The sequence below is a fragment of the Crocodylus porosus genome, unplaced genomic scaffold, assembly GCF_001723895.1.
Source record: "Crocodylus porosus isolate Cpor-Errol unplaced genomic scaffold, CroPor_comp1, whole genome shotgun sequence".
Classification (NCBI taxonomy): domain Eukaryota; kingdom Metazoa; phylum Chordata; order Crocodylia; family Crocodylidae; genus Crocodylus; species Crocodylus porosus.
The window spans coordinates 22,419,788-22,432,831 of NW_017728914.1; the positions used below are offsets into that span (position 1 = coordinate 22,419,788).

The 13,044-nt window shown below is 40.2% G+C and overlaps 1 protein-coding gene across 2 annotated transcripts in view; it reads right to left on the reverse strand.

Moving 5' to 3' along the window:
* STK32A (serine/threonine kinase 32A) overlaps nucleotides 1–13,044 on the reverse strand; it is a 69,585-nt gene that overhangs the window by 37,277 nt on the left and 19,264 nt on the right. For both annotated transcript variants that reach the window (XM_019534983.1, XM_019534982.1), the window contains exons 4-5: nucleotides 12,481–12,632; nucleotides 5,944–6,117 (exon numbers count right to left, since the gene is read on the reverse strand). In XM_019534983.1, the coding sequence (XP_019390528.1) occupies nucleotides 5,944–6,117; nucleotides 12,481–12,632 (326 nt within the window). The remainder of the gene's footprint in view (nucleotides 1–5,943; nucleotides 6,118–12,480; nucleotides 12,633–13,044) is intronic.

Here is a 13,044-nt window from a genome sequence, read left to right on the forward strand (position 1 = left end):
ATTGAATCCTCAGGGTAACTGTTGGCATAGATTAACCCAGGGTTGTCCAAATACTGGACTGCTGGGGCAGTGGACCCTTGTGCTACATGCATCACAGACTTCATGGGCTCCCACAGGCCCCCATGCCCTGCACCCAGGGACAGGGGCAGGAAGCAGAAGCTGAAGGAGGAAGGGGGAGCCCAGAGACCCCAGAAGCAGCAGGAGTGGTGGGAGAGGTAGAGGTTGGACAGAAGCCCACGGGCTGGGTGTTAACCTCTTGCAAGCTGTCAGTTGGACAGCCATGGACTAACCAATCATGAAATGCCCACAGGAGGACTCATGAATGGTCACCAAATTTGAAATCAGGAAGGAATATTTCTCCTTCTATAACTATATTTAATATTTATATTTTATATTTAATATTTTTGCCTTCTATAACTTGTGACATGATCCTTATCCTAGAGTCTTTTAAGCAGATATTAATCCATTTCCATGTCATTGCAATGGAAAAGTATTGGCAGTGTTCTTGTCTTCCCTGCTTTTACCTATGACATGTTATAGGATGTTCTGGATGTTCCTTGTAGCTGCAAATAACAAATTGAAGTGACACATTTGGGGACCCCTTGAGTTAACAACTGCCAGCAAACATAGAGGACAGACTCAATGTTATTGGAGGCCCTCTCCAGTCCTAGGCTCCTAGGAACATGGAACTGGCATGGGAAGCTGGTGGGATGGTGCAGAACTGAAGCAAGGATTCTTTGATCCCTTATTCGACAATGGGGACACATAAGTGAGTAAAAGGCTGGTTTTTGCTTTCTCTCATAATACAACTCAGGAATGAATGGAGTGCTCTAAAATTCTCCAAGGCCAAGGTTTCAATTCTACAAGGTTTCATTCTCCCTTAAAACCCACCTACGCTCAGAAGTCAGCATAACTCATAAAAATGGATTAAGTCGAGTAGCAGCAGTTTGCTGTATATTACCCAAATCATAATAGCCTTACAGTTGTTCTTTCTTTTCTATTGGATAAACCCATACCTCTTATCATATATTTAAATGGAAAATTCTTCAGAACAGCCTATTTTTATATATTTTCCGGAGCACTTGATCGGAGTCTCTAAGTGGTACTGGAAATGTTAAGAGTAAACAACTTCACTTTGAGGATCAGGCTTTCTCTACTGTTTGCCTGTGACCAGGGCTAGCCCAGCTATTCAAGCTAAGTGTTTGCATGAAGCCTTGCCCCTTAGTTCCTAGGATAAAGAAACCTTAGCCTCTTATTTCACAATGTTTAATTCATCCTCATTCATTATTTGGTGGTTTTGTGACCAGGTGCAGAGCAGGGAAAGCTAATCCAATACCCTCATTACCACGCTGCAGTTTTGTTTCCCAGAACATAGTGGTGCTTGTGGTTAGGTTTGAAAGGGGCAGTCGGGTTTTCCTGGTTGAAGTGAAGTGATCTACTCATCACAAAGCAGACATCATGCAAGAAACAAAACATGAAAGGTAAGACTCCTGAGAAGCCAGGAGCTAGAACATGGCAGTGCCAGTCTTAGATAAAAAGAGCGGAACTTCTCTTGGTAGAGGGAGAAAATGCCATTCTGGGAGTACTGAAAGTCAGCCCTTTTTGTGTTGTTTGTGATATTTCAAAAACATCAGACATTGGAGTCTGACTCAAAAATGTTTCAAGCATGTTTAGTCCCATTCTAGGATATTCCTGTCCCTTTTATTGATACTACATCACCTTACTTCCATTAAAACAGTGGAGTGGGCATCTGCATATGTAGACATGGAGTATTAAATCACACTGGGCACATCTACATGTGCAAATAATCCAGGTCCAGTTTACTCTCAAGTAGAGTAAACTCTCCTGGGCATGCATCTACACGTGTAGGGACATGGAAGCAGATTTGCTGCTCCTAGCAGCAGACTGCTTCGACTCCCCGAGGCCCAGCAATGGGCCCCTGCAGCAGCAAGGTGGGGGGACCCTAAGCTCCCCTGGTGCTAGCTCAGGGGCCAGGAGACAGCTGTCATCTGGCGGGAGCTGAGACATTGCTTCCTGCGCCTGGGACCTGCCTGCTGTTGGGACAGGCTCTACCACTGGAGCCCTGGTGGGGACAATGTCCCCCTGATCCAGCAGCATGGAGTTCCCAGTCCCTGCTCCACAATCATAGGGCCCAGGCTGGGAGACCCTTCTCTCCCAGTGCCAGCTCTGCGGTCACGGGGCCGGCACTGGGAGAGAAGGATCTCTCAGTCCAGGCCCCATGACCGCAGGGCTGAAGCTGGGAGATAAGGAACTTCCAGCCTCAGCCCCATAATCGCAGAGTGGGAGCTGAGAGCTTCCTGCTGCCAGGGTAGGGGGACGCTGTCCCTGCCTGGGCTCTGGTGGTAGAGCCTGCCCCAGCAGCAAGCAGCTCCTGGGGGCAGGAGCATAGTAAGTAATCTCAAGTAAATTTGCTACCTGTATTTGCATTAACTTGCAATTAGAGCTAATTACTGTGCAGTAAGCATTTGCATATGTAGACATGGATGCATACTGGGTAGTTATTAGCCCTACTGCACAGTAAAACATCTTGTGTAAATGCACCCACTGCATTTTAAATTTTCATACTATCACATCCCTTGCTAGGCTGATTTTATAAATAAAAGTCATTTTCATGCCAAATTTTAATTCTTTCCTTCTTTCTTCCTTATTAACAGACCCCAATTCAAAGGGGCTCAGGTACATTACACTTGTAATCAAGCAGTAAGAAGCAAGAAAAAGGAGCAACAGCTTGACAAAATAATCAAATCCTACAGTCAAAACTTGAATTTGTGCTCATAATAATACTATGCACCATGGACCCATGTACTACCACTGCCAACCAAATGAATGGTTTGGCAGCTGATACTCATTTGAAACAGTAAGCAAGTAATGGGACTTTGCTATGTGGAATAAGTGATCGAGTCATAAAAGAAGATCACACTGAGGAACAAGAGAAGAGCCTACGTATCCCTAGGGATCATTTTACAGCTAAAGGATTTCAGCATCCCTGCTGTTTACCATTGGTGACATGAGCTAATTTGTATGGTCAAGCAAATTAAGAGGCTTCAAAGAAGACATTTAATTAAGCTATCACTAGGATGTTCTGTTCCTCTATTAAAGGGAAATGGAGAATTCCAATTTAAAAAACTCAGAACACCACAGGGTTGGCATTAGTGATCCACTAGATGTAGCTCTTCCCTTTCAAGCAGTACTGAAACAAGGTCTTACCAAGAGGTTTGGCCACTGTAGGTTTTAGATAAACTATTAGGAGCAAAACTCTGATCAACTGCAGTCGTTAAGGAAACCCTGACACTCACAGTAAGTGGTTTTCTTAATTCTAAAGTGCACCGGATCCAAATTCCTGGAGGCCGAAGAAAGCGAACCATGCCCTGCTTGGGGATCCTTTCTGTGATGTCAAAGGCGACTTGTTTACCAAAGTTCTCTGCTAACTTTAATTTGTGAGTCTTTACTTAACTTGATTTAACTTGATTTTTTCTATTTAAGCATTATGCTCTGCACCTCCCCAACTCACTGTAGTATCTAAGCAACACATACACTCCCAAAGCAACTAGACTTGAACATGGTACTTTTTACTTCCTGACTTCAAACTGTTGCATATAATCACAGTAAAGTTTTTGGGTTGCTGTGCTTTTCCCCACTTATAGCTGCATTGCAATATAGAATGACTTCAATATACACTGTGCCTAGTGTATAATATCAGCATGTGACATTATTAATAATCACTGAGGAGTAGAGGAAATATATTATGAGAGAAAAATGGAGTAGCATTGCGTGAAGCTTCACTGAGCTTGCCCACTAAGATCAGCAGGGAATACAGGCCACGTTGTGCAAATGAAGCATATTAACCAATTCCTATTATTTCAATTGACATAATCAGGTTTACATAGAAAACAAAAGTTTCAGAAGCCTCCCCAGCATCAAATTTACTGCATTTTTTATAACTCATGTAACTAAATTGCATCATTTTCCCCATGCATTGCAATATAACTGCATGAGTTACATCTTTGGAACTTGATATTATTAGTTCTTTGAATAAGAAAGACCATACATCTGTCATGATGCAATTATGATGGAAGGTGACCTATCACTGCTCTTTACAGTATAGACTCTCTCTCACATGTTAGTAATTCAACTGAGAACAAAAGAAAAAGAAATCAGACATCAAAAAACACATGCATTCTTCTCTGGTAACACAATAATTAGTTTCCATTAAATTCTTCTTCTCAGAGATGGTTGCAATCAATAGTACATCAGGCAGGAATTGTATCCAAGAGCTGATTGTAATTAATTCTGTTATTCTTGTGAGTATTTTAAAAACAACTGATCGCTTTCTCCAAATTTTGTAAGTTCCTTTTATCTATTCTATGGGAAAGAAAGATCAGAAGACCTGGAAAGTCAAGGTTCTTTTTAAGACCATGTGTTAGCACGTCTTTTTTTCCCCTTTGGAGAAAACTAATAACAAATAGATACTATACTGAGAATCTTGAAGGTTTTTTCTTCAGCTTTATACGGCTGCCATGCATACAACTTGAGTTCCCATTCATGTTAATGGCACTGCCATACAGAAGAAATGCCTCTCTCACAATGCTCAGCATTTATTTATTAGCATTTATTTCCATTCTTCTTCTTTCCATTTGTGACAGACAAAAGAACTATGCCTCTAAATACAACAACAGAATACTTGATAGCAATGCTTTCTCTTCACTGGATTAATAAGTCATAATGAACTGCTGCTAATGAAACCTAACAGTTACGGCTTTTTGCAGAAAAGAAAAACAATCTTTCCAAGTAAATGCAATAATATGCTTTCTACTTTAGAAATATTTAAAACCCCTGAGATTCCCCAGGAAAGATTTCAGGCTGATACAACTGTATGTGGGAAACTTTTCCCACTCCTTAACTGCTTCTCCTTTCACATGATGGGGGACAAGGTAAATCACTAGTAAATCCACTTTCATTAGTTGAGAAACAAGAGCCATCTTCAAACACTTACACAGACTAAAGGATTCTCTATTTTCTCCAGCTTTACCTCTACTTTTCTTATGCGTCACATGGTAGAAACTCTGCGTCCAGGTAAGGAAACCTAGACAGGAGTTTCTTAATAACCTACCCATGCTGCTCAAGTATCCTGAAGACTTCACTGTTCATTGATATGAGACAGTCCAGAGGCTGCATATTCCACGACAGCTGGGGTGGACTGATATTGATGCACCTCTTTTACTTCCTGTTTCAATGTTTATTCAAAAGTATTCCCCAGCCCAAGAACCTGGAAAATCCTGAGTGAGACGTGAACACGCAAAGCCAAACCAATTTAAAAACGGTGAAAATGGCAGCTGAGATACTGATACGGTCTGGTGGCTGGACTGTGAAATCTCTAGTCAGGAGATGCAGTTCTACCAGTGACTTGTGTGAGGCTTAAGGCAAGTAGTTTACTCGCTGTTCTTCAATTTCTCCATCTTTAAAAGGGGGGAACACACATAGTTACCTTAGGAAATCACCCATACAAGTGATGGATACTGTTACCTGAACATATCTTACCTATTCTCCAACAGTGATTTCTTCATCAATGTATCTGTTTTCAAATTCAAACAAGGTTTTTAATTGTAAAATAAAACCAAGCTCTATTCTTTCTGCTTCCTACATCATTTGCCATCAAGATGTATGTACTGGAATGTAGCAACTAGGTTTGGGGCCATGATGCATGAGGAAGAAAGGATTACACCTTTGCATGTGTCAAAACTTGTTTGTTTCAGTAAAGTAAGCAGCAGTGATGCCAGCATTCATTAATACAATGACTTCTAATCATGTCTATAGTTTAAAATATAACTCCTCCCTTGGCTCTGACCAGCTCAAGTGATAACACAGGGCCATCCACAATAGCCCACAGTCAATCTCAATCCAGCTCTGAAATCTGTGACTGACCTGTGGATGATGTATCTGCTTTGGAGATAATCTAAAGCCAACACTAGCTCAGAGATGAAGAGTTTCACAGTGGTTTCTTGAAATCGGACATTTTGCTGTAGATGATAGCGTAGGTCCCCTCCAAGAAGAAGGTCCACCACCATGAACATGTCCTCCTCATCTTGGAATGAGTACCTGGAAGGGTACAAACAACATGTTAAAGACAAATCTCAGTTCGAGGAGCACCAACATAAGGAATAAAATATATTGTCCTCAAGTTCTGTTATCAAAGCTTAACTGCATCATTTAAGACCAAAATTGTCACGGTCCCAGATCTACCCGGGATTTTGTCAGCATCACTTATAATGTTTGGACTTCTAAAACAACTCCAAGTTGAGAGCTCTCAGCTTCACATGCCACTGGGTCCACAATTTTTCAAAACAGATCAGCAACTGTTTGATAAGGTTGAAAATGTTCATCGTGTTAAGACTAATCAAATTCAGAAAAAATGTACTGATTATAAGACCATTGGAAGGAGACAGGTAATATATATTTTTAAAAGCTCAGGTTTGGTGTATCTTCTTAGAAATCGGCATACACTTATGTTTAAAAAGTAATTGGTTCACAGTTATTAACAAAAGATAACACCACTCTGTCAGTCATTCAGTGCTCAGAAGCAACCATACAGCAAGGAACTAATTTAGCAATATTATGCAGAAACAGAAAGAAGAATATTTAGAGTCCTCTGACAAAGAGCCCTAAAAATTGATTTTGGTTTCAAGCTTCTAAGGAGTTACTACAAAGAAGAACAGAAAAAAGTATTAAAGACCTATGAAGAGACCTTGACAATGTTGTAATCTGGGGAGTGTCTTCTTTAATATCAGTAAGGCACACTGCATACCAATCTTTGCAATTATGCCTAAATCAAACACTCATATTTACATTTCTGTGGTAAAGTCATGATTGGATTGATCTAGTCACATCTGTTTGTTTATCCAATTAACTAATCCCAAAGAGACCAAGACTGCAGCATTTCACCTGATGCAGGTGGTACTGAATAAATACTGGCACAAAAACAAGAGGTACCCTCATGGTTTGCTGTGTACTTCCCATAGTCTCTATAAACTCCAGTGGATAACTTGCCAGCTTAAGGACCCACCCACCCCAAGATTCATAACCATCACATTTTAAAGAGTGGGATATTTGACCATGGAAATCAAAGCCATCCCTACTCTAAGGTTTCATCTACACTAAAAAGTTTGCCTGGAATAGCTACATCAACTGTTCTGATACTCTTCCTTCCTGCTTATTTCACAAAGGTATTTTGAAGGCAACTAGTAAATATTCGTTTAGTGCTTCACAGACGAGAAACATTAAAGGTAATTTTTCTAGCTATAAAGACATTTCCAACACTTTGGGAGCAAGATCATATTAAGCAATAGAAAGTTCCTTTTTCATTGGCATAAAATTATGTTAATTTTAAAAGTGGCCAGAATGAACTGTAATAGTCCTATTTAGGGTCAGGTCATCAGACTATTGCCCTTATAGAAAGAAAAGAAACTCCCACATGCTTTGTATATTTTCAAGATTATTTTCTCTAGTATTTGCATGGTGCTATAAGGGATCAATAATAGAATATTTTTTCTTTAACAATTTAAGTTTCTCATTAGATAGATTCTGATTTCCTGTCTTTTTCCTCCCATTCCTATCTGCCTCTAAAACCTAGTCCCAACCATGCTTCCCAAACTTGTAACTTCCCAGCAGCTTGACTTTATTTATTCTCATTTGTGCAACAGCATCAATAATGAAGTCAGCTGAGACTCTACGACCAGCATCTGTCAAACCATTGCTGGTGAGCTCACTGTAGGAATATAAATACAAGAGACATTGACCCTGTGTGACTCCTACATCATCATCAGGCAGGTTTTAAAAGAGATGTCTACTTTTCATAATGCAGCCCACATTAAACAGGAGTAGCAACTGATGAGAAAATCCTGTTCAACACCTGCATCTCCAGGCTGGAACATGTTAAAATATACATCAGATCTCCAGAGAATTTAGGTGCCAAAACTCAAGCAAGTCTCAGTTTGGTAAGATTTTTCAAAGGTTATGGATTTCCATAGGGAAAGTGGGAAAACAATCCCACTCCATGAAAATCTGTCTGAATTTGGCAAAGTCCAACCTTGTGTCAAGTTTCAAGTCCTTGCTAAAAGAATGGATGCACTAAAGCTTCTTAAAGAAACAGCTGAGTTTATATAAGCTAAGAACATTTAGTGTATATAAAATAATGAATTTTCCCAAAATTCATTCTTAGAAATGAATGAACATTTTCCCTAAAATTTTCTCAAGATTTCCTCTGGTATCCTCTGGTATCCACCTAGCATAGGAACACAGACTGAAAATAAGAATATAATAGGAAATGTCAGACTACTTTAACTGTAGGCAAGTCTATCAGCTTCAGTCAAAATGGCAAATCAAAATGAGGACTCAAATAATCAATACTCCCTGGACTCTGAATGTTCAGTGCTCACAGCAGGCCCTTCAATATAGAGATGAAAAGTGTTTGCTCTCTTGCCAAGAGATTCCCACGGGAAACAGCATAAGCAATATGATGCTAAATCAGGTTATGCCTTTGCTTAAAAGGAAAGCAGAATGCGCTAACTTCAGCAGTCAAACCAGTAGGAAGTGTTGTTTAAACCCTTATCAAGCTAGAAGGTTTAAGGAGCAACTTAAAAATCCCCTTGGGGGAGACAAACAAGCCTTTACTAGACAACACTATTTCATATGGCAGCTTCCAGCAACTGCCACAATACAGCAGAGCCTGAAAATCTACATTAAAAAAGAGAGAGAGATGAGCCACCTCTTCAGGTGCAAGGTCTTATGTTCAGTTACTAGCATCTAGAGCAGGGTTTCCCAACCTTTTCCTCAGCTTGACTGCCTTTAAACATTAGACATTTTTTGCAACCCCAAAATGTTGCAGATACTGTCAGTAAGGAAGGAGTCACCAAATTTCTGCTTCTGTCTTGCGCTCCTTTCATTTCTTGTTCTCCTCCTTGTCATTAAAGTTACTGCTAGAGCTCAAAGCAGAAACTTGTTGGAGAAAATCATCCACGTTAGATTTATCAGTCATGTAAAACATATTTCAGCCAGTCAATATTAACATACTGAATTTATAACACTTCCTGTAATGTACCGGTACTTGCATCTGAGCTCCAACTGTCTTGCGTGGATGAATAATGTCATGCACAAGAGTTGCATATTTATAAACAGGAAAAATATTTATCATAATCAGTTGACACTGTCAAGCATCTTTCAACCCCATTTTTTATTGCTATGATCCCAAATGGGGTTACAACCCCAAGGTTGGGAACCGCTGAGCTAGAGTATTTGGGGTTTCAGTGCTCTAACTCCCATAGTTTATAGTGCTTAGACAGTCAGATACTTCATGTATGTGTCCACATTAGGTAAATTTTCACCAAAAGTTCGAGGATTTTCTCAAGAACATACCTTTAATATGTCACCTCTGACAATGAGCATCAGCTTAGAGGGTTTAGCTATTAGGTGGATCAGAAGAAGTATTTACATTTCAGTATGTAACGTGAGGTAAACAAATCCTGCAACATTTGGGTCAAGTGGACGACAAAAATGTAAGTGGTAAAGGGAAGATACAATGCACTGTAATATGTGTGGTATCTTCAGGAGGACAGGGCTTTTCCCTGAAACAGTCCCAATACCTGAAATGCCCAAGGACTCCTGTCTACCATTCTGAAGAAGGTACACATCGTGTGTGTGTGTGCATGTGTGTGTGTGTGTGTGTGTTACTACACAAACATTTTTCTCATTAGGATTATCTTCTTCTACTAACTGGTACACTGTGTGACTGCTTTGAATGACAAGGCTTATGCTCTTTACCTCTTGAGGTAAAGACCAAAGTTTTTAGCTCTATAAAACCCATGGCCAATGTTCAAAACCTGTTTTTGACTTAAATGGGGTTAGTTATATACATCCTTGTTTCACTGTAGCAGCCACCAGCATCAAGAAGAGGAGTATTTCCAAATGTGTCGTGGAAACTTTGCTCTGAAGGCTAGAGCTGAGACCACTAGGACATGGGAAGAGTGTCTGGACAGATTTCACTCTGCTATTCACGATGGATTCACATGACTTCTCTTTTTCTGGAGCCCCAGATAGGTCCAAGGAAGCCTATCAGGAGCGGGAAGAGAGTGTAGAGAGATGACACAGAGGGAAATCCCAAAAACTGACTGCAGCTGCAATCAGAAATGGAGAAAAACAGCTAGAAGCCAGTATTGTGCAGGAATTATAATGTGTATTCTTGTACAGATTGCCAGCAGCTTTTTACTAGCGCTCTGCCCATTGCCCAGATAGTTTGGGGATGCATATATTATTCACCACTCCACTTTTAAAAGCCCCATGGAGTGTCTTCATTTATCTTGTAAACAGCTTCCTAAGTATCCCTACAAGACAGCTCTATTGATCACCTATGGGCTGCATCTTTTTAATGGCTTTTCATGTTGGCAACCCATCCTGTTGATGGGATAACATATATTACCAAAACAAACCAACAACAAGAAAAAAAAATCTACTAAACAGCATTGTCAATAGGTCAAGAGCAAAGATTAACTCTCTCATTTTCGGGATGGGAAGCTAAAGACCATATGGGAGAGTTGCGGGTGATGTAACAATAAGATACAGTAAGACATGCCATTGCCTATGCACGTATCTTTGGTTATGAGCTGGACAGAATCATCTTGTGAATTTGCTTTGAGTTTTCTGTTGAAACTTGAGATAGTTCCAAGTTTTGCTTTCTGGAACCACTCCCAAAGCTCGGGGTGGCAGGATCCAGGGGTCTGGCTGTGGCCTAACCTTTCATTAAAATGAATATAAAATGTAAAATGGATATGCAGTCAAAATAAGCATTCAATCCACATAGAGGATTTCAATAAAAAACCACCAAGGACCCAGCGTCATTCAACAACCTGTGATCCTCGGTGGAGTTTTGAGGATTTAATCCAGTAGCATTCCTATGGTGCTGTGCTTTGGTTTGAAAAGTTTGCCCTGTTCTAAAATTATCCTTACATCTAATAAACCTAATTACCTGGTACCCTGCAGGGATGTCATAATTAGATCTTATTTACCTTGGACCCTACTAAGCTGCCATGTAATTAAAGAGAAGTCACATGCCTCTTTAAACATTACCGATGTCCTAATAAAATTACTGTCTGGATTTAGCAGAGTATTATTTAAAGCTTCCTTCTCCTGTTCCATTGCAGGAAAACATGCTGGACCAAATGAAGATGGAGAGGTTAGCATGCCTTTTATCATTGTGCTGATCAATCCTGATGCTGGAAAACTACTGAAAACAGCTTGTGTAGGCTGCATGTATCAGGTCCTCTTAAGAAAAGACATAATTTTATGTACACATTTTCCAAAGAGATAGCTGGGGTTTTGCAATAAAATCTGGATGACAAGGTTCACCCCTCCCCTCAACCTCATCACTAACTCCATGACAAAAGTCCTTTTATCTTTGCTGATTAGCATTACTTTGGAAAGTATCAATAAGGTTTTAAAGCTGGCCTCTCATAGCACAAGATAAACCAGACAATCAGAACTGGAAAGTGGCAGAGAAGAAAGGGAGAGGAAAGCAACATTGATTAAAATGAAGACTGGTCTCCTAAAGTACTTAGTGGGTGATGCATGCTTCCACCCGCTCTCTTCAATATGAAATTTCTGGACACCTCCTGCCAAGCTGGATCCAGTTTGAACAAGATCCAGTTATTTTCACCAAGATTATTAATCATTATAGCTCAGAAAATCAACGTGTGTTGTGTTAAAAGGCAATACTATGTCTCCATTCTGGGATCTGCACCTGTTTAAGCAGTTCAAAAGGGCCAGTCCTGGCACAAGGTACTGTGGGCACTTCACACCTCGCAGACAGAGGCTTCACATGCTTGTCAACTTGTGCATTTTAAATGACAAAGCTGCAGTGAGTTTGCTGATGTAGACTATTTGATACACCCAGGAGGCCAGAGTTAATCTAACCTGTTTGGTGTTTGCCAAAGCCATTGGCACTAAAGGTAAATGTTCCTGAGGAAAAGAAGGCCAAGGGCAACTTCTATTTCTGCCAGGCAGCCTCTATAGTGAAAGGAATAAAGATAAATGGAGTCGATTCTCACTGTGTAAAGTCAGTGGGCATCCACTCAGCTATAAAAGAAGTAGGCTGTGACAGGGGAGGGGTCCCATTATGTGAGCACGGTTTGAATCCAACTGTATTTTCACATCATACTGGAAACTGTTGCTTTTATCAAGAATCTGTGTTAAAGCAAAAAAGAGCTGCAAGGGAAAGAAAAATAAGCAAAAGTAAGCAAAAATAAACATTTTTAAATACATGGATTTATATTAAAAAAGCAGAACCCTGAGGTTTTCAGAACTACTGAACTACCACCTCTTCAAGTGCAGTCAATTGTAATGTAGGGGCTCAGCACTTCTGCAAAGGACGCTTAGGAAACCAAAAGTGTGAAAATAACAAGTGAAATGACTTACCATAAATTAACCAGGAAGGGATGCTCCAGGCCCTGCATAATCTGCAGCTCTTTAAACACATTTCGCACTTCATTGCGCTCCACGCACTTCTGTTTGTTCATATATTTCATGGCGTACATTTTCTTCGTGTCATTCTTCTGCACAATGCAGACCTATGCGGAAGCAAACCGAGACACAAAGACGGGGTAGAATTGGTAGGAGAAAACAATGTAGCGCATTTGTACAGGTAAAATGTGGTCCTAGAAGCACCCTACTGTTTGCTATAATGAGATTCATGCTGCTAAGTCCCAGCTCCGCACAATTAAGATTTGATCTTCCACATTACTTTATAGAAGAATAATTGTTATTCTTCTAGCTGGGGACAAAGCTGGGAGGTCAGGGAGTCTCGAAGAATCCCCAAATCATCCATTTTCCTTGTGTTACATGTCATTGCCCCTCAGAGAAGGTGGATTTGTGAGATGTGTAAATAACTGAAAAAATCAGATGTAGACTGACTTCAAACAAAGCATCTTTCCAAACAAAAAAATTAAGAAGTTTTTAAAATGTAATACACAAACTTTTTTG